Here is a 20,930-nt window from a genome sequence, read left to right on the forward strand (position 1 = left end):
ACCATAAAGCTTGGACACTTCAGGTGTAAGGATTACAAAGAAAAGTGATAAAGCCCATGAAGTTTATGTTACTCACACACAGTTAAGTGCAGGGCAAGTCACCATATCCATCTCCTCTGCAAATACTGAAGCGAAGCATTATTAAAGCCTCACAAAATAAAAACTGCAGGAATAAGCAACCACATTGCTTCCCAACTGGAGGAGGTATTCTGGAAAACAGACATTTGGAAGATTGCTGCCTTCCACAGCTTCAAAAGTAACTTTTATCAGGTCATAAAATATTTTCTCAGAAATTACGTTTTCCTGTTTTCCTTGGGGATAATCTTGGTATTTCCAAACTCCTACTATTTAAAAGTCTCTTAGAAACTATACAGCAATATACTCCACACACCAACCTGGAAGCATTTTCAGTAGCAAAAAAAACCCAGAAGCTAGTATCATCTCTTCCAAGAAGCAGAATTGACAAGTTTATTTCCTAGGACCCAGCCAAGCAGGACACTTCAGGATGTATTTAAGCAAGCACCAGTGTAACTCCAGAGAGTTCAACGGGACTAGCCACATCTCCTACATTATATACACACAAAATTACCCTTCACAGAACTCCATGATATTCTTTTTACTCCAGCTTGTCTAGGTTCCAGAAACAATAAAATGTACAAGCTTCCCAGGTGACCTCTTGAAGACTTCAGGCAAAGGAACTAAGCTTCAAGAAATATAGCTCCTCTGAAACGGCTTATGCTTACAGGAGTATAAAAAGCCAGTTACACACTACAGGACTGTAGCTGAAAAATAGTTCAGAATTACTTTCTTCATCTAGTGTAACCTTTTTAAATCAAGTCCCAATTTCATGCTATCAGAGTATATTTTATGTCCTTTTCCAGTTCTGGCCACACAGAATGCTACATTACAGGATATAAACATCTGCTAACAGAAGAGAGGATATTAAAGCAAGTAATGGTACAATTATAGCTCTAGGAGCAAGATATTCTACTGAAAGTTTACACCAGGAAGAGAATGCACCAGAATTTTATATAACTTTGTTTTTTTTTTCCCCCCACTCTCATCAGGCTAACCTACTGAACTAGTTTCAAGCATCCTTAAGCCACCTTACTCAATGCCCTTCCTTCAGCCTATTTTCATATTCAGATCAACCCTCAAATGGCATTACAAATAGCTTGTCTGTGGGTAGCATAAGAGTTGGGGAACAGAGTAACATTTCTGTAATTCTTAAATTTCTCTTCATAGATCATTGCCTCCCTTTCATGTTACTCCCAACTTCGAGTTCATTGCTCTTTCAGAAGTATGTGAAGATTAAAATCAGCACTGTTTTCCTGGGCCAGGAATCAACGGATTAGGATGAGTGATTTTCAGCCTTTCCACCATGGTAATAACGTAAGTGCAGAAAGAAAAGAAAGCTTCCCAACAAGATTTTTCACACCGCTGCCAGTAAACTAAGCAGGGCATGCACAGTGGAAAAAAAAAAATCAAAACCTACTGGGGGCTAGATAAAATCTAACAAAATCATGATGTGTTAGACAGAAAACCTGCTGGATTCCTCCTTATTTCTTCTCACAGACACTGCAGGACCACCATCTCATACATTTCCCAGTGTTTGATACCCTTTTCCTTCCTTCTTTCTGACTCCACAAGTCTCAGATTCTTCTACCTGTTTGAATTTTCACAGCATTACACGTTCATTGCCAGGAAGGCAGGAATAATAAATACAGATTTGTTACTGAGATCAAAAGGGAGACAGCAGAGTTTATTCAGAGAGAGAATGCGAGAACATGAAGAGACCAACTGGTAGGTACTGCCTGTACAGTTATAAACCGCCAACTGAGTTCTGTATCTGCCTGCCCTGAGCTCTATCCAAGTAACACTGAAAAGAAGGTTCCTGTCCTGAACAACTGCAGCTTAGAGCACAACAGTGCTTCTCAGGGTGTGGTTGTATCCTCACACAAACCTGCAAAGATTTTTAAAATACCCTCAGTGAAACGGAGGCCAGTTCCCTCCCTGGGCTACACAGGAGAATGGGGATGACAGTCTTCTCTGAAAGGAAAGCCTTCCTGGGAACTTCATTTGTCTAAAGCCAGGGGTTCTTTTTTTTCAACAAGGTCTCATTCTTAGAGAAAGTGGAATATAAGGAATCTGGTTTTAAGTGTGATGATAAACAGGGTTTGGCCATCTGTCATCTGCCGAAGAAGAAGAAAGAAATGAAAACACCTAAATTCTAGTTCTTTTCACGTTACAGGATCATTTGCAGGATATGATACAGGATCATTTGCATTTGCATTTTCCACATAGGAAGTCCCTGCCCAGATGCTGTTTCCACCTTTCTGGACATGAACCTTGCACAACTGTCCAGTAGGCCTGCCAGACACCACACAAACCGGTCCCTCCATTCTTGATAGACAAGTAAACAGAGATACATAGTAATAACAATAATGACAATAATGATACTACTACTAATAATAGAATCTGTCTTGCAGGAGAACAAAGAGGCTGTTCCACCATAAACAAGTATCTGCCCATTATTATTCTAAGTATTAATCTTTTCCAAGGCTTTTAAGTTTGACAATGCTATTTCACCAATTCCTATGAGGCTGCTTTACTGCTAGGCTAAAAATCTCACTCTGGAACTGAGGAGAAAATAAAGAGAAAGATCCCCAAATAGAGAAGAAATATTTTTATCTGACTGGTGAGTATTTTTGTTTCTTGCTGCCATGAATTTTCTGTACCTTGCAAAAAGGGAGGGGATATGACAACTTCCAAAACAAATGGAAATAACTCAATCCCAAGTCTTATGTGAGAAATGATCTGCTGTCCTTAACTTTCCAAAACACCTTCCATGTCATCAGTAAGTTCAATCAAAATTTGTATAAAGTATAAGCTCATTTTTCAAGCCATGATTTGCCACCTCTACATTTCTTAACAAATTTTCTCTTCCCCGTTCTTTTGTGTGTGGTGGTTTTGTGACTCTTTTTAATAATGTCTTAGCCATCTAGCAGCACTAGCAAAAGGCAAATGAATTCCTGTTGAAGCAGGTAAGCCCCTCTTTCATGTGACACAGAAATGCTTACACTTCATTAACCTTTATTATAACCTAGTCACTGGAAAAGTTACTTTCATAGAATCCACACTATGGTTTCACTCTACAAACCATGAAATGTCAGAATGCTAAACTGCAGTAAAATACTGCTCACCTCCTTATGAACCCAAGATTAATGATACGGTGCGGAAAGGAATAGCAGTGCTACTAGGAGCGTAACAGGTCATGATCACTTCTAAAATACCTCATCAAGAACATGCAGCAAAACATAACAGATGGTTCCCAGAACTACAGCCCCACTTCTTGACCTACCCATCACTGAGACATCATATTCAACCAGCAGAGTTGCCTCCTGTCCACACTGTTTGAGAATACTCATGGCTTCAGCATGTGTTGCTCCCAACAGTCGGATACCATCAACACTCAGCAGCCTGTCTCCAGGTTTGATTGTGCCCTCTCTGAAGGGAGATTAAAGGAATGAACTTTATTAATATAAATTGATATGGAGTTAACATCATTTTTATGTAAAGTGATTCCCTCACACCCTCTCTGACATCCATCCCTCTTGCCTTAACACTTAACATTTACTTTGATGGTGAGAACGTTCAGAGGGCGCAGCGGAAACGAAATTACTGTAATTGGAAAGTCAGTGACTAGAAAAGAGCTTACCACATAGCTAAATAATCAAGTCACCTTAAATTGCAACTAAGTATAGCTTCTGCTTCAACATATGCTTGCTTTCTGCCCTGTCAACACAACTCTTCTTTCATGCATACATAAATACCTCCTCCCCCAATGTTTTCTTAAAAATAAATATGAGGTGCAAACACATGGGTGCAGAAACAGATTGCAAAACATGAATGCTTATTTAATGATTTTCTTCAAAAATACCCCTTACTTGGATAATTCAATTTTTCTTTTCTTCCTATCTAAAACCAATTTGGCTATAAATATACACTGCCTCCCAGATCTGTCTCATAATGTATTCCATGTTATAATAGAAAATGTAGTACTAACATTGTTGTCTCAAGAACTGGGGAGAGAAACAAGGAAGCAAGGGATATGAGGGTGTTAAGAAAGGGAGGGACAGAAGACAAACACTCTCTTGCACCATTTGTTTCTCAATCAATGTTTTCAGGGTCAAAAATGGTCAACAAAGGCTGCAGAATGATCAACCCATTTTAAAGAAACTGCCCTTTAAGTTCCTTTAATTGTTTAAGGACACAAATGTAATTGTTCTAAAACGTAATTCATACATGTAAATAAAGTGAATATTCTTATTTTATGCAGCTACAAGACGGTACTACATAAATACATGCTCACTGGGCCAAAACATGAATCTGTACTCAGAAATTGTCCAGGCGAAGTTATGTGTGAACTCACATGCAGATACATACAAACATCTTAAAAGAACAATACAAACAAATCCCAAACACGTGACAGTACTTTTTTCTGAAGTGCAAGAGTGTTAAGAGCACAAAAAGCAACATCAGTTGTCTGAAGAAAAATGTGCTTTGACCTATTGCAGGCATTTTTTCTAATTATTTTGTTTTTTTTTTTAAAGTTAATGGGAAAGTCTTGAAACATGTAACATGCTAAACTATTGTTCACACACACCATGATGTGCTGAGCCTTTGTGGTTGCCTATGCCTCTTGTTATTCTAATTGAATGCATAATTCATGATTTTCAAAGGAACAGGTTTGAATGTACCTACTTGACTCCAACTCCTAACTTCTGCCCCAAATAATTCACTTTTCTCCATTTCTCTTTCACATGCATTCCAGAGAAAGATGAACTGTACCTGTCAGCAGGCCCTCCAGGTCTAACGCATGTTATTACAACAGGACGAGATTTATTTCTGTCATCGTGTGCTCCACCTAGAAAGGGAAAAGTGAGAGAAAGCACACCTTCATTCTATGTAGTTTATGAAAGCTGATTTCTAAAGCTTTCTAAAATCTGATTTTAGGAAAGCCTAAATCTTGCAGCATGCATACTTACAGATGGGCTAAAAAGATCAAAAAATGGCCAAGCCATTAATGTGAACCTCCACTGAATTTTAACCTAAAATAAAAGTGACATACTGTATGGGATAGATGATTCTTTAGAAAATATTTCTTCAGAGTGAATCTTAATAAATGTATACGCTTTGCTTAGAACCCTTACTCTGCAAGTATGACCTTGGTGTGAAAACTTACTGCTCTGAACTGTTTGCGGTACAGAGAAAAAAACCACCTGTACTTCATGTATACTCAGAATAGTAAGTGGTCACTAAGGAATTTATATATTTAATAAAAAAAAAAGTTTTTTTTTTCTGAAAAAAACTCTAATAATTTATAATTGGGGTATATTATTCAACAGCTGCATGTTTTCTTCTGTTCTCTTATTCACTGATAATACTTTTCTTGTACTATTCAGACTATCAGCACAATTAATCAACCTAATTTATACACATACCGTATGTGAATCTTCTTAAAGAACTACAGTCTTCCTGCTTATTTCAGTGGTAGCAGGATCTGGTCTAATCTGAAACAAAGCTTCTCATAGTCTTGGCATAGCTGATTAATTACTCTTCCATAGAAAAAAATATTAGAGTGACTCATAAAAGCAGTACATGACTGCATGGAAAAAAGGACACATAAATCACTGAGAATTCTACAAACTGTGCATCAGCAATCTTGAAATGATTTCGAAATGCCATAAAAGCTGACAACTTGTTTGCCGATTTAGAAAATACAGACAACTCAAATTTAATGGTAACTCACCTCTTATCACAAATCCAAAAGTGTTCCCCTCTTTATGTAAAGTAACTTCCACAGTTCTGAAGATGAGACCTGATCCTTGTACAGCTAAAATAAATAAATAAATAATCCAAAACTCAATTGTTATTATTTTACCAATTCTATACACACATCTGCACTTTTCCCAATTCAAGGTAGATACTGTGCTCCTGGTCATATGACTGGAAAAACTCCAGTACAAAAGAGTCAGATTAAAGACCTATCAACTCATCCTCTTTTTTGAGAGCATTTTGGGTTGGATATTTTGCAGATTGCCAACTGTTTGGAAAAAGAGCCACAGATGCACATAATAGGCGAGGAATTTGAGCCCTACTGCTTAAATTGTGGCATAAAGAGAGCTAGAGAAGATGGAAATACACAATGAGACACAAAAATGACAAATTCTTAAAGCTACCTGGATTTGGTTGTGCAGCCATGAAAACATTGATTTGGATTAAAGTCAACACAGTTGTGATCTTTAGTGTGTACCTCTAATCTTAGATTACTAGATTAATAAGCAGAAAGTATTTTGTACCATAAGGCTTGGTTTGTGTTTTGTTTTTTTTTTCCTTTTTCAAAGTATAAGATGCTCCTTCAACACTGCTAAGGGAGTGAAAAAAAGTCTTTGACTTGTAGTCGAGTCAGTATTCCCCCCGTAAGCACTAAAGGAGCGGTGCACAGCTGGGTGAGGAGGTGAGAAGTGTAATGCACGTACCAACACAGCTGGGTGTGATAATCCACTTTACGGAATTTGAAACCACTGCTATTAAGAGACCAGTTACCAGGTTACTATTGGCTTTACAGGAAAAACTTTGGCAGGGTGTAAGAGCTGCCTTTTCCAAAGGAAAAGGACACTGGGGAAAAATCACACGCACACACACTTCCCAGATTCCAGGAAGATACTGCAAACAGCACAATGCACACAAACATCTGTGAGCAGCAGAACTGATGAAAACTTATGTTCTTTAATGCTCCTTCCTGCAGTGAACAGTTTCCATGTCTCCCATTAGGATACCCGGAGTGGGGAATGTACACCAGAGGCTGCACAGATGGGGAGGCCTTGAAAGGCCCCAGGAAGCAGTGGTGCCTTTTAAAGTGCTTCACGCCTCTCTTTTTGAGGACTCCCCTGCTTGGGGGATCTCAACAGACACTGGAGTGTCTATTTCTATGAAATGTACCATAATGTACTTTTTTTTTTTTTGAGTCTTTCAATTGTCATTAAAAAAGTTACTGCAGGGAACCAGAAGAACCACCCAATGAAATCACATAAATCTAAATTCCTTAGGAAAAGACAGCCCTCCAAAGCATTGCTCTGTATTACAGTAATTGCAGCTAGAGCTTGAAGATCAGGACCATGGTACTGAAGTACATGTGGCTGATTCCTTTTCAGTTGGAAACATTTTACTGACTGAAAAGGACTGAATTACGGAGGGAAGACAACTCTTGCTTTCACTGTCAGCAGAAAGTGGCCCTGCACGTAGCTCAAGCTGAATCCATGCCTGCTAATCTGCTTGGTGTGGCCTGTAACCTCCACTGTGGACAGGCAAAATTCGTAGTTCAGCAACAAGGAATAGCACACAGCATCTTCCCACTTGGGGAACAACCTCCCAGGCGGCTGTTCTTCCACCCCAGCCTCACCCTGGCAGGGGAAAGGAGTCCTTAAAACCTCTAGCGACAACAAAAGGCAAATGAGCGGCACGCATGGCTCATGTTCCAGTTAAAAACATTGAGGTGGCTCATGCTGAAAATAGCAGCTGGAAGCTCTTGCTGTGAACACTGCCAGACAGGGAAGGAAGCACCAGGGAGAGTGGGAATTACTAGTGCTCAGCCAGATTTAATCCATCGTTATTAAAGCTCTGACATCTCCCCACTCTGAAACCACGGTAGTCCTCTCTCAGAGGGGGCAACCACAAGAACAACAGTGGAATTTCATTAGGTACTGGGCAGGGAAGGAGGTGCCAGGACTTCACCACATAACCTACTGGAAAACTTCTGTGTATAATGAAGGCACTGTGTCTAGCTTGTTCACTAGAAGTTGACGGAACAACTAAACTGCTAATTATCTCAAACTTTTCTAGTGATGCTAGTATAAAGAAGTCAGAAATTCCAAGGACTTAGCGACAAAGTTATGATCGCTACTGTAATTTAGCACGCTAAAATCCTGTTTCAGTGGATGAGAGTGGCACATATGCCAAATGCAGGTGTAACAGAAGGAAGCCCACTTAGTAAGTGCAAAACAAAGAATACTCATAAACCAATTACGTCACCAGCAAAATAATTCTGAACTCAGCTGACTTCATTAACTCTAATACAGTACTTCTGAAGTTCCCTTACCACAGGCAAACACTGATCAAGAGAGCACATTCAAAACATATTAAGGTGGTTGTCAGGTCATAAAAAACCAAATATGTGATTAGACTAGCCCTGCAGCTGCTAGAAAGCAGTGGGGAGTTCATCCACCCCTGAGCATCCAAGAGAGTGATGGATTTTTTGGCATCTATTGCGAGGAAAGTCTTTATTTAAGGAGACAGGAGCTTCCTAGTTGGCTCTGCAGATTTTCCTGGCTGAACACCAGCAAACAATAACTTCCCTCCTCCAGTGAGCAGCATGAAGGAGCACACACTCTTTCAAAGGTATGCCTAGTGGTGGTGCCAGCCAGCCACTCACTCTTTCACTTTAGGTCCCAGATTTCCAATTCACCATTTCTCTGGCTTTCACTTCATACCTGATAGCCTCAATTCCCACTGTTTTTCCCCTACAGATGCACAGTCAAAGACATAAGCACAAAAAGAATGAGTAAAGGAGAGGCAAGGAAAACATTCAGTAGCACTCTGTTACTTCAGCATCGGCATAAATTTATGTTTTGAAGACAATCCTGCTCAGCGAGAAGCCCTTGCTTCAGCCACACAATTCTTGCAAGTTTATGTATCCCCATGGAAGCTCTTGCTTCAACCACACAATTCTTGCAAGTTTATGTATCCCCATGGCTTAGCCCACTGGCTCTTCTGCTCTATAAATGGAATGTGATGTCAGAAAAGACTGGAAAAGTCCCAAAGTATGTTGTTCATATGGGAGAGCAGGAGGGCGCTGCAAATTAAGAGAAGGAAGGAAAATGCAGAGGTAGAACTGACAGATATTCATTGGTCTCATCTCAAAAGACCTTACTGTAACAAGAAATATTCTCTTGCCCTGGAATCTACCTAATCTGATTCTCAGTATTCAAAATTGTAAACAAATGAACAACAACAACAAAACAGTGACGGCTGAGAACTCTGTTCTGTTGTTGATGGGATTTATGCTTCTAAAAACACTTGTGCATTTCTGAGAGCATCCCCCTGCACTGCCAGTTCTTTCATACTGCTTCCATGTTCTGTGATAAGCCAGAGGAAAAAAATATAAGAAAATAACCACTACCAAAAAATGAAGATCACCAACTATTGTAGTTTAAAATCAGGCCACTAACCATGCCCATCTCACCACTAATAACATGTCTGCTATTCTGCATAGGTTACAATTTGCTCTTCTGTTACTTACTGACTGGAGGCAGCTCATATTCCACTTCTAAAACAACCCTCTCGCCAACATTCTTGAGCAGGCTGATGATCTCATCGTGGCGAAATTTGGTCAGGTTGATTCCATTCACAGATTTGATGTAGTCCCCTACATCCAGCTGGTCACTCCTAGGAAAAAATACATATTCCTTTTGTTAAAGACAGATCTGCTGGACCAAACTAAATCCTTTAAATCACAGTTTAGTGAAGGTAAGAAATAGTTTCCATTCATCTAGATTAAAATAAGCTCATCTTTCAAACAGAAAGTAGCATTTTAAGATCTTAATCTTGTTAAATATTAAAATAAGAAGAGTGTTGCATTATTGATTTCTGATGTACAAAACCAGCTGTACAATAAAGGAGCTGGATGATTTGACTAGTTTGGGCATAGGATCTGGGAAATTGTCTTCTTTATGTCCCTACCTTTCTCTTTCTCTCTTTGGGAAGCATCCAAACCCATTTTTTTTTAACAACAGTTGCATACACAACTAACATCGCAGCTATAGGAGACAGGCCACAGCCCAAATGCATATGTTCTGCCCAGTTATTTCGAAGGACTTAGCTTAACCTTTATCTTTTGACTTGTTTCACTCATGAATAACAGCTTTTTTATTTCCACTGTAATAGTGAGCAAGGTAGCTATGACTTTAGATTCTCTTTAATCTTAAAATCAGCTGATGAACAGTTTGGTTTTGGGTTTTGATTTTTGTTGCCTTTTCTATTTTTTTAATAAATTATGGTATTACTATGGCTACTTTTTCCATTATATATAATAGTTATGGTTATATATATGGTTACATATAATAGTACTATGGTTAGTTTTTCTGTTTCATTTTTCCGCTTCACTATTTTATGCCACTTCTCTCAAGTTTTTATTCAAAGACAAAAAATATACAAAACGTATCATATAATTTAAAAGGAACTTAATTAGTCTTAGGATGACTTTCAAATATCTCACTGGTATTTCTAGTTTCTGACAAAGTAGCCTTGAGGGAAGAGGGGGGTCAGCTGTTGCCATTTCTCTCTGAGCCTGATGGGCTGCCATTACAGATGCATCTAGTCACATATTTGTTAGTGACCTTTCTGATGCGGTATGCATTTCTGAAGCAATCACATCATGTAATACATTCTGTGGCTTGAGATGTAGTTACCTAGCAGCGATTCCTCCTTGACGAAGGTTAGATACTCTTGGTTTCCCATCCTTGTCGATTCCACCTGATACTGTAAGCCCTAGGGTGGTGCCTTCTTTTTTCATTAATTCAACTATTGTTGAGCCCTTGAATTCCTCTGTTGAAAGAAAATTATTTGCATTATTAAAATTTAAGTGATAACACAGATGTTGCCTTTCTAAAATGTCATCTACTTCCCAAGAAAATCACTGTGTGTGTTAATAAGAAATAACATGTACGTCTGGAGATTCTTTATGTTACAATTCACAAGTTCTGTTTGCAAGGCTCTGCATAAAGATAAATTTGAGACATATGTTCTGTAAAAGGTTATTAAAAACTACACCAGTGTGCTAGTATACAGAGACAATAAATACAAAGTCTGGCAACACTTACGAATAGTAGGTAGTTGTTTCACATTTTTAAGCAGCTGTATTTTCTCATTTTCTGCTTTCTCCCTCTGACCTCTATGTTTTATAAAGTACTTCAACTGATTAAATGGAACGGTAAAAGACACAATGATATAACAGTACTAGAAAATTTAGGTTCAGGCTCACTTTGAGGCCACTAGTAGGTGTCAATCAACACAACCTAACACAACAAGAATCCAGATGGACATTAAATACATCAGATCTTAATGGTTTCATTCGTTATTCTTACACAAATATATCTTCACTGTAACTCTCTGAAATCTCTGCAGAACAGGTTGTTGTGGCTTAAACCATGACACAGGTGTAAAGGTAAGTGAAGGGCTTTCATAGTCATAAGTGCGTATTAAATTTCCCCCACATGCAGTCTGGGATACCCTGTTCTGAAGTTTGCCCTTTAGTATTCTTGGAAAATGCCAAGCTAATCCCACAGACCTCTGAAAATGCAGATCACATGCAATGGAAAGCCTCAAACTCTCAAAATGACATGCCATTGCAACGGACAAGGCAACCTACATGTACACAGCTCCCAGCAGGACTGCAACTGTTTGGAAAGCCACAAGGCAATCATACTTCATGTCCAGTGTTTCCAGCCAGAGAAAACCTATTAAAACCACCAGCAGCCCAAGTATTCTGGAGAAATGCATGAAGTTCTAAAGATCCACCTAGAAAATGATGAAATCCTGGAAAGATCATCCATCTTTCCGGTTCTTTTCAGCATTAATATGCAGCTTTTAGGTGAAATGGTCAGATACAAACATCATATACACTGTATACAGGGTATGCCTGCACTGTGCTAGCAATCTTGCTGTGGAAGCATATTTAAAGAGAAAAGGCACTCAAAACCTAAACAAGTTTCTTCTATGCATGCTCAGCAGTAAGGTCTAGAATAAGCACTATACAAACAACAACAAGGCTCTGAGATAACAACCTAATACATCTTCACCTCAAAATGAACAGCAGCTGCCCTTAACGAGAACTGACAGACTTGAGCAATACAAAGGTAATGGTGGTAGGCAGAGGAAAGCATTCAGAGGAGCCTCCAGCTCCAGTGGAGTATCCCATAAACCTTGCAAGAACTTCCAAAAGCATTAATTCCTGATTCTTTTGCAGATGTAGCATCCTCCTGTGCAATGTTCCTGCTCTGCTCTAGTGGCTGGCAGGCTCTTCTTTGCATTCTAGCTGATGATGACCTCACTTCAGTTATTCACATTTTTACCATTATAGAGCAGGACTTGAGTGTTTGGGCAAGAATTGTCCAAAAGTTTCTACTAAGACAAAATTCTGCAATGTATTCAAGTCAGCAGCATGGATTGTCAGAAGCAGACATGAGCATAGTTATCTGGTACATTCCCCAACCTGGCTGACACCAAACCGTCATTTGGCATCATTTGGAAGCTATTGAGCTTCTACAATGTTTGCTCACATCTGGCCTTTTTGACAGTTCAGAAAGAACAGATGTGGTTACCTGCATCTGAACATGTACATATGTTGCATAGCTGCAGGAGATGTTACAGACAAAAATGCTGCTGCTTTCAGTTCTACAAAAAGCTTCCAGTATTTATAATAATTACAAGAGTTAGTCACGGTACTTGCTGCAAACAAAACCACTGTACATTTGCACCCATAATGCTATCTCTGGTGCTTTGCCAGTGTGTCACACTTGTTTATTCAGGGTTTGTTCGACCATGAGATCTAGGGCCAACAGGAAAACTCCTTCCCCTCTCTCCCACACCTCCCAGGCTGAATCCCTTCTTTTGTATTTCTAAGTATTATAATCTGGTTCTCAGCACCTAGCTAAGATTTTTTTGTTTTGTTTTTTTTTTTAATAAACACTTTACCAGAATGTGTATACAGGACATCAATAATGCACTGCACACAGAATCATAGAATAGTTAGGGTTGGAAAGGACCTTAAGATCATCCAGTTCCAACCCCTGCCACGGGCAGGGACACCTCACACTAAAACACGTCACCCAAGGCTCTGTCCAACCTGGCCTTGAACACCGCCAGGGATGGAGCATTCACAGCTTCCCTGGGCAACCCATTCCAGTGCCTCACCACCCTTACAGTAAAGAACTTCTTCCTTACATCCAATCTAAACTTCCCCTGTTTAAGTTGCCTAATAGTTTGCCGTAGCATAATACTGTCATGTGTTTTAAGCTTTTATATAGGTTCTGAGTTTGCAATCCAATGCTGGGAAATACTCTTCTGCCTGAAGTGACATGTGGAACAGATGATCCATGAAGTGTTTTAAGCTACCTAATGATTACACAGTTCCCTGCAACTACTGGCATGCAAAGTAATGACCAGGCTTGTTCCTTCTCACAACAGGGAGGGACCTTTAAACACTCTTCCTTGGTAGGCAAGAGAGAAAGCTGCACCAACACCATGAGGAAGTGGTATGAAATGTACATTGCTAACTGACAGATAATTTCATCCAGGAGTACTAAATAGTTCATTAGGATTGTCCCTCTGAAAGATTTTGTAGCTTTTGTTGTTGTCCTGGGTTCAGCAGTAGCATATTCATAACAGGAAGAAATTAAACTGCTAGTTTTGCTTATAAGAGGCTGTTATTCCTGGAAGTGCTCTGAACCAGGTCCACTTGATATCCCCATCTCTCTTGTTTTCATCTTGCTTTCTTAAATCGCACACGATTACTGTTCTTATAGTACTAAATAATACATGTTTACTCATCTGCATTACTTTGATGTTATTATTGGAGACTAATCACACTGGAGTATTATCAAAATGCCAGAACAATCCTGGGCCTTCATTTCCAATCCAACAAGCAATCCCATATGTATGCGCTATTCCCCAACTAGTGCAAGGTCAGTCTGCTTTCTTGTTAACGCAATGCTATGTTGCTCTTTGTGGCTTAAGAATCAAACTACTTCATGTATCACCTCACTCATAATTCATTACATATGCCAATCAGCAAACTCTAAATCAGTTAGAAGTCTCTGGGTTCTGCTCTTTCTTACATGTACTGCCACACTGCTAATAATATTAGCATAGCCCAGCTTTAGAAGGGAAGGCAAAGAAGTTATTCCCAGATTTCTTATAAATTATGAGCAAGAGAGGAACTGAAATTACAAATTTTTTCCTTAGTGGTAAACTGAATATAGAACAAGAGCTTAAGAAACATTTTACTCCATAACAGTTTATGAAGTATCAAATATCAGAACACCACTCCTGCAGTACAGCTCTGTGATATGAACCAAATGAATTATTCTAAAATGAAACTGTGTAGAGAAAAGATGTTTCCAAGTCTATAAAAAGCCCAAATCAATACCATTTTACACTTCAGTTGAAAAAAAAAGCACTTGAGAACTTCTTCCCTATGTACCATTAACAACTCGGGCAGCATTTGGTGAAACACAGCTCACACTGGGTCCTGCCTTCCCTCAGCTTAGAGAGGGTTTCATAGAATCATAGAATAGTTAGGGCTGGAAAGGGCCTTAAGAACATCTAGTTCCAACACCCCTGCCATGGGCAGGGGCACCTCACACTAAACCATATCACCCAAGGCTCTGTCCAGCCTGACCTTGAACACTGCCAGGGATGGAGCATTCACAACCTCCCTGGGCAACCCATTCCAGTGCCTCACCACCCTTACAGTAAAGAACTTCTTCCTTGTATCCAATCTAAACTTCCCCTGTTTAAGTTTGAACCCATTACCCCTTGTCCTATCACTACAGTCCCTAATGAAGAGTCCCTCCCCAGCATCCCTATAGCCCCTCTTCAGATACTGGAAGGCTGCTATGAGGTTTCAGGAGTGCCCTAGGACTTCCACTGCTTCCTGCTGCTGCTGGGGTGATCCTGGGCATACCGGTCCATGCTGCACCAGTCACCCTACAGCTTTGCTGGCATCTACTTACGTCTGGTATGGGGCTCAAGGATTCTGCTGAATACTGGAGACGGGCTCGGCAAGGGGAGTGTAAGGTGAAGCACATATAGGAGCTGAACTATAAAGAGAACACTATGCTGCAGCTGTTTTCTAAATTCCTGGTCTGAATGCTTCTGTTAGGTTCACTGCTGCGTTACTGTAACTGTGTGTGCCTGACCTGCAGCAGGGTCTGCTGGTGTATCAACACTATGATTTGCCCTGCAACCTGGAAGACTACAGGGATACTCAACACTGCAGAAAAAAACTTCAAAGATAAGCAGATGCTCAGATACAAGAATGGACAAATCTCACTGAAAGAAGATGAATAAATAGAATAACTTGCAAGTACATAAAATCCAAGACATATCGTGTCAAATTAATTTTTCTGTAAGGCAAACAGTGTCACAATAAAGCTTCTAGAATTTTATATATGATCAGACATTTTATAATTTCCTGCTTTTTGATGTATGTAAACAACATGTTTTAAGGAATAAAAAGCATGGAAAATAAATTGACTCATGAAGATTTCTGAACCTGGAATATATTCACTTCTTGGAAAAGAAAAATACTAGACTACAGAAGAGAGCTGCTGGTTTGTTTTTTTTTTTCTTCAAAACAACAGTTAAAAGCTGAGAGAACTTGCAGATTTTATCACCTATTTTCTATATTACTACAAGTTCATATCCTAATTTACGTATTAAAGTGTACATCTGACAAATATTTGCCTTCATTCCAGATATTGTCTTTTCCATCTGTTCTGTAAAAATTTAATTTTAAAATCCAAGAAAATGCCTAAAATCTACATGTTTGGGTCAAGTGCTTGCATCCTCCACCTAATGAGTAAGTTTACTCAGTGTAGCCAGCACAGGGTGTAAATGGAACTTAACCATTAAAAAAACCCCAAAACACTCAAATAAACCCCCAAAGCCCCTTGCTCTTATTGATCTTTTCCTACCAAAAGACATACATAATCAGTAAGTCAGTAACTGGTAAGTCTGTTGAAAATACAGTCAATGCTGTGCTTGTATGGATTTCCCTGTATGTCAGCAGAAATTTTGCAGAGGAAACATTTTGCTTTACATCCCAGTAGGCATCTCACGGTTTAACTAAGAAATCACATAAAGATAAAGTCAATTCTTAAGAAAGTGACAGCAGTTTGTTATACTGGGGACATCACATCTATTCACTGTTTTGAGTAGGTGTATTTCTCTGTGACAAGAGGGATCTCAAGAGATGAGGAGCACTCCATTCCTTGTTGCCATTTTTCTGACTGGCTGTCATTAAGTCCTAAACCACCTAAATTTGTATTAAAAACAAACAAAACCAAACCACATTGGTGAAGAGAATCTGAAGACACAAAGCTGTCCTTTAAACTACTTCGTGCTGCCCCCTCCAGCCTGTGGAAGGACAATCCCCAAAGCAGTCCTAGTTCAGAAACCCGCAGCCTACAGCAGAAGACAGAGAGGTCTGAGGTGCATCAAAGCACATCTACAAGGCACAACACACTGTAGTTACACCAATGGGACTATAAACTTAAACCACCAGCAGTGCAGGTTGCCTTGGGTCGGAGGCCAGGCAAACGTAACTCTAGTAACTTGCATAAGGAGAAATGTGGTGCCATTTTCAGTGAAAGCAAGGGAGCTGGGTGAGGCTCAGACACTTACAAACACCTGCCTAAAACAGACTCAGTTTATACTGACAACTATTTTGGTTGTGTACAGGGCATTAGACAGCATCAGACAATGCTTTTTTTTCTCCCCGCCCTCCCCCCCCAGCTATAAAAGCATCTACAAGATGACTTTACCACTGCAGAAATCTTACCAAAACCCCAAATACCTCCCACCAGCGCTTACAAACTGGAAAACATGCTTATAAACCATTGCATGGCCTAGGCATGACACAGAAAAGCAAATAATGGTATTTTATGATCAACCACAGGCTGTGATATACAGGACATGATCATGTAAGTCACAGAAAACACCAAGCTTGCCGGACATAGCAGCGCAGCTCACATCTGGATTTGCTGGTTTCCCACCTAAAAAGAGCTTAGCTCTTGCACTATTTAGTTTTTAGGTACGCTTTCATATTCTAAGGCACAGAAACAGATACCCTGGAAGCCAATTCTGTCTAAACCTAAACTGAGGCATATAACAGGTATGGTCTTCAACTTAGCATCAGCTACAAGTATTAAATTTGAAACTTTGCTTATAAGTAAAAAATTAGACATGAATATAAATATCGCAAACCTGAGTTCAAATAACCAGCAAATGAAAGCCAGTAACAGATATAAAAAAAGCCTCTTCATTCTTAATAACAAGAACCTCATAAATTTCTGAGCAAAAGACTATTGGAAGAAACACCTGATATACGACAGTGTTGTTGATACACACCACAGTAACTTCAGTAATTACATTCCAGGAGTGAAATAGTTAGCAGGGCTGTACAAGTAAGACCTTTTCTACAAAACCAGCTGCTTTTTGTAAGTGCTATAGAGAAAAACTCACAATCAGCTGTTGGAGAACTGCATTTCATTTTTTACAGTGACTGAGTTAAACTATTAGTAACTTCCAAAGGCTTAACACTTCCATCCCAGCCTAGTCACACAACAGCCTACAGTGCAGTTATAACAAGCTGTCCCAGTGTTTCTCTGGCAGCAGCACAGCCGTGCTACCAATGGCAGATGCTCAAGATCCAACATCCTGCTTGTGTCTGAATCTACCCCTCATAGACAGAATTAGTAGGAAACATTTGACAGAAAATGCAAAAACGGCAGGGCATGATAACAGATCGGTTTTCACACAGAAGCAGCTTCATACAGCAATAAGAATGATCTCTGTACAGTTATCAGATATGTTTTTTTAGTTTGCTTCTGCTCACAACTGGGTTGACAATAATGCCAGAATACCAAGAATACAAGCCAATACTCAAAATAATCCCAAGCATTCCAAGTACTAGCAGCCTAAAATTATTGATGATGTTAACTTCGACAGACACTGGGCATTCAAAGAGATCAAGTTGAGTTATCTCAATACGGATGATGGCATCTGATTCTTCTAAGAGCTGGGGCTACTAGGAATTTTTGTCAGTGACCACTGAGTTCTCTCTGTGGTTTGTTTTTCACCCTACATCAAGGACTGAAAGTACCAGGCCCACACAGTCAGAACAACAAGCTCTTCCCTCCCTATGTTTTCTTGAGATGCCTGGTGACAAGGCTTATGGAGGAATAAAATGAATGCACCTGTAATGAAAGTAATGAAGGATGCGAAAAGAATTCCTATTTTTGGACTGTGTAGGAGAGCCCAACAGTGGGGAAGGGCAAAATCACAGCCTCTGAGAAAATGCTGCCAAGCCATTTGGAGGGGTTCTTATTTTTAAGGTATCTTTGCATCATTTTTTGCTCATCTGATTCTGATTCTTTTAATTTTTGTAATGTCCATAAGGCGCAATGTAATACAATACAGGATATCTGTGCAGAAGGAAATTGAAAACATACAAGTTTTATAATCCCCTATTATAAGTAAAGAATCAAATTACAAGCTTGAATTCTTGTAAGTATATTGAAGAACAATCAACGTATTTTAATGAAAATGGATTTAGAAAGTAAGATATGTTTCAAGTTTGTGTCAAAAATAATAGAATTACTATTCATAAACCCTGAGCAAACCTTGGCAGAGAAATACAATTAGAGGAAAAAGTATTAATAAAATGATAAACTATTAAAACATCTGGTTTCAGTAAATAAGATTTTTTAAAACATTACTGCAAGAAGACATAGATTTAGTGGAATCACAACAACAAATTTTTTTTTTTTCATTGCTACCTACCAAAAAAGCTATTTTTATCACTGATGTGCCACATTGCAACAGGGTTGGAATAAACATGCCATGTGAAATGCATACTTGCTCAGTGATGCAGCATTATTTCCTTGAGTGGGGTGTGAAGTTCTAGTGTTTTCATCGATGGCTTGCTTTGGGAAAGTATCTACACTATACATTTATCACTGCCTGCACACTTGGAGATTTGCAGTGATCAACTTCCTATCTTTGGATAAGGTCCCATTCCACCTTGATGCACTTGCTAGGTTTCAGTAAGTTCAAGTGTTTCAGTAAGTTCAACCATTTTTCCGCTTCCACATTATCTGTGGCAGTCAAATTCCTGAACATGTGCAGGGACAAAGCTCACTGAACTGCCAAGGTGGAGCTTTTGGAATCAAAGACATTGAAGGGTAGGGCAAAACAAGCACAGTGATGAACAACTCAATGGTCTCAACCGTCACAACCACTTCTACAGACACTACAGGGCTTTCGAGAGATCAAATCTCTCTTAGTAGAAGGTAGTTTTGAGCTGGAGCTTACAGCCAGAGTTATCTCAAATTTGTATCTCCCGCATGAAACACGTGTCTCCTTTGAAAAGTTTGCTTCATGCTGTAAGTAACCAAGCCTTAAACTCAAGAATGGCTTGTACTATTCAGCAGTGCTACTCTGACCACCTCTGCACACGTCTGTTAAACATTACTGATGAAGAAATGAGAGTTTCACACCATTAGTCTTCTCTAGATTTCTGTCTGCACTGGATGAAGGATTCAGTAACCTTCCTCCCTTGCTAGTGGAAATGCTGCTGTGCAGAACAGCACAGAGCTTTGACACTAATGTGTTTTTTGATTCATAAAACTTATTCCCATAATTCTTATGTATTTCTTTCATGGCAAAATTAGCACCAAGAAAACTTGCTAAATCATGTTTATTTGTACTTAGGTGACACTGGTCACAAAAGCATGGCCTGACTGTTCCAGTTCCTCTGCTTTCTACAGTTAACAAAATGGATCAGGCAGGACTAATTACAGGACTGACTACATTTGTGCATTTCAAGGCAGGAAGGAACCACTGAGAACAATTCTCTCCCTGATCTCCTGAGTGACACGAGCAGAGGATCATGATACAGTGATATCTGCAGCTACAGATCACCTTTTAGAAAGATATCCAACCTGGCTTTGAGAGCGTCATGTGATGGAAAATCTGCTACATGCACAGGTAATTTCTGTCTGAACTGGGAGTAAACAAGCCTTCAAGACTAAGATCTCATTATACTACCACCATGACATTCAGGATCTCCCTGCAGATGCAGAACTATAACCTCTGATCAAATCACCTCTTAATCTTCTTTCCATTTTAGATTAAGAACTGCCTGAATTGCTAAGTTTTCTGCCATTTAAGACACACTTTGCCGCTCATTCCAATTGTTCAATATCCTGTGGCTACCAGGTAGGTTTTAGCAACAGTGCCATCAGATCCCCTTTCTCTATTTGAGCTGTCATTGAGTTTTTACTAAACATACTTTCAGCCTACTGCTGTAACATAATTTAACATTTTAGTTAATACAAAACATCACTTTTTTATCATGTGAACCTGAGATTACTAGTAAAATGGCAAAATAGAAGCAGTAAGGATCAGAAGGAATACAGTAATGCTGTTACTCCTTTTCAGATAAACTACTGTGCAGGTATTCAAGCAAAGGATGGTGAATTTTCAAATGTCTATTTTGAAAACTGAAATTTGGAGGACTGGGATAGTAGAACTTTTCCTACTACTTGGACTAAGGACCAGACAAGTTTCAAGATTTTAAGGTTTTAGAAGTCATATCCTTTTTGTTTGTAGAACACACAAAAGTTGAACAATGCGCACAACCCTATCTTTCTACTTGGTAGTACTGAGATCTGGCATGATGAAAAGGTTTATCAAGGTCTCTGTGTGCAAGATTAGAAAATCCTTGGAAAGATGAGAAATACAAAAAAGGGAAAAAAAAAAAGGAAAAAAGAGAATGAATGATAAAAATGGAAAATGAGAGCAGATACTTCCTACACATTTTGTCCTTTGTGCTCAGCGATCACCGATACCTTTATGGATTGCTTACTCTCTACCTTTGCAGAAAACCACAACTCAGAAATACCCACTTCTGGAAGATGGTAGTGCAAAAATAGGATGAAAGAATGCATAGCTATAAATGTTTTTAAAAGTGATCCAACAATGACAAGGGTTTTTTCTATACTTCAGTCTGAAAGAAAACTAAAGTT

At 39.2% G+C, this 20,930-nt stretch overlaps 1 protein-coding gene across 16 annotated transcripts in view; it reads right to left on the reverse strand.

Annotated features, from left to right (window-relative positions):
* The window catches only part of GRIP1 (glutamate receptor interacting protein 1), a 324,193-nt gene that overhangs the window by 73,915 nt on the left and 229,348 nt on the right, over positions 1 to 20,930 (reverse strand). For all 16 annotated transcript variants that reach the window (XM_062613670.1, XM_062613666.1, XM_062613679.1 and 13 more), the window contains 5 exons: positions 10,530 to 10,665; positions 9,362 to 9,507; positions 5,813 to 5,896; positions 4,852 to 4,927; positions 3,362 to 3,507 (listed from right to left, as the gene is read on the reverse strand). In XM_062613670.1, the coding sequence (XP_062469654.1) occupies positions 3,362 to 3,507; positions 4,852 to 4,927; positions 5,813 to 5,896; positions 9,362 to 9,507; positions 10,530 to 10,665 (588 nt within the window). The remainder of the gene's footprint in view (positions 1 to 3,361; positions 3,508 to 4,851; positions 4,928 to 5,812; positions 5,897 to 9,361; positions 9,508 to 10,529; positions 10,666 to 20,930) is intronic.

This window comes from Pezoporus occidentalis, unplaced genomic scaffold (assembly GCF_034315485.1).
Source record: "Pezoporus occidentalis ecotype Australia unplaced genomic scaffold, CSIRO_AGI_Poc_V1 ctg17, whole genome shotgun sequence".
NCBI lineage: Eukaryota > Metazoa > Chordata > Aves > Psittaciformes > Psittacidae > Pezoporus > Pezoporus occidentalis.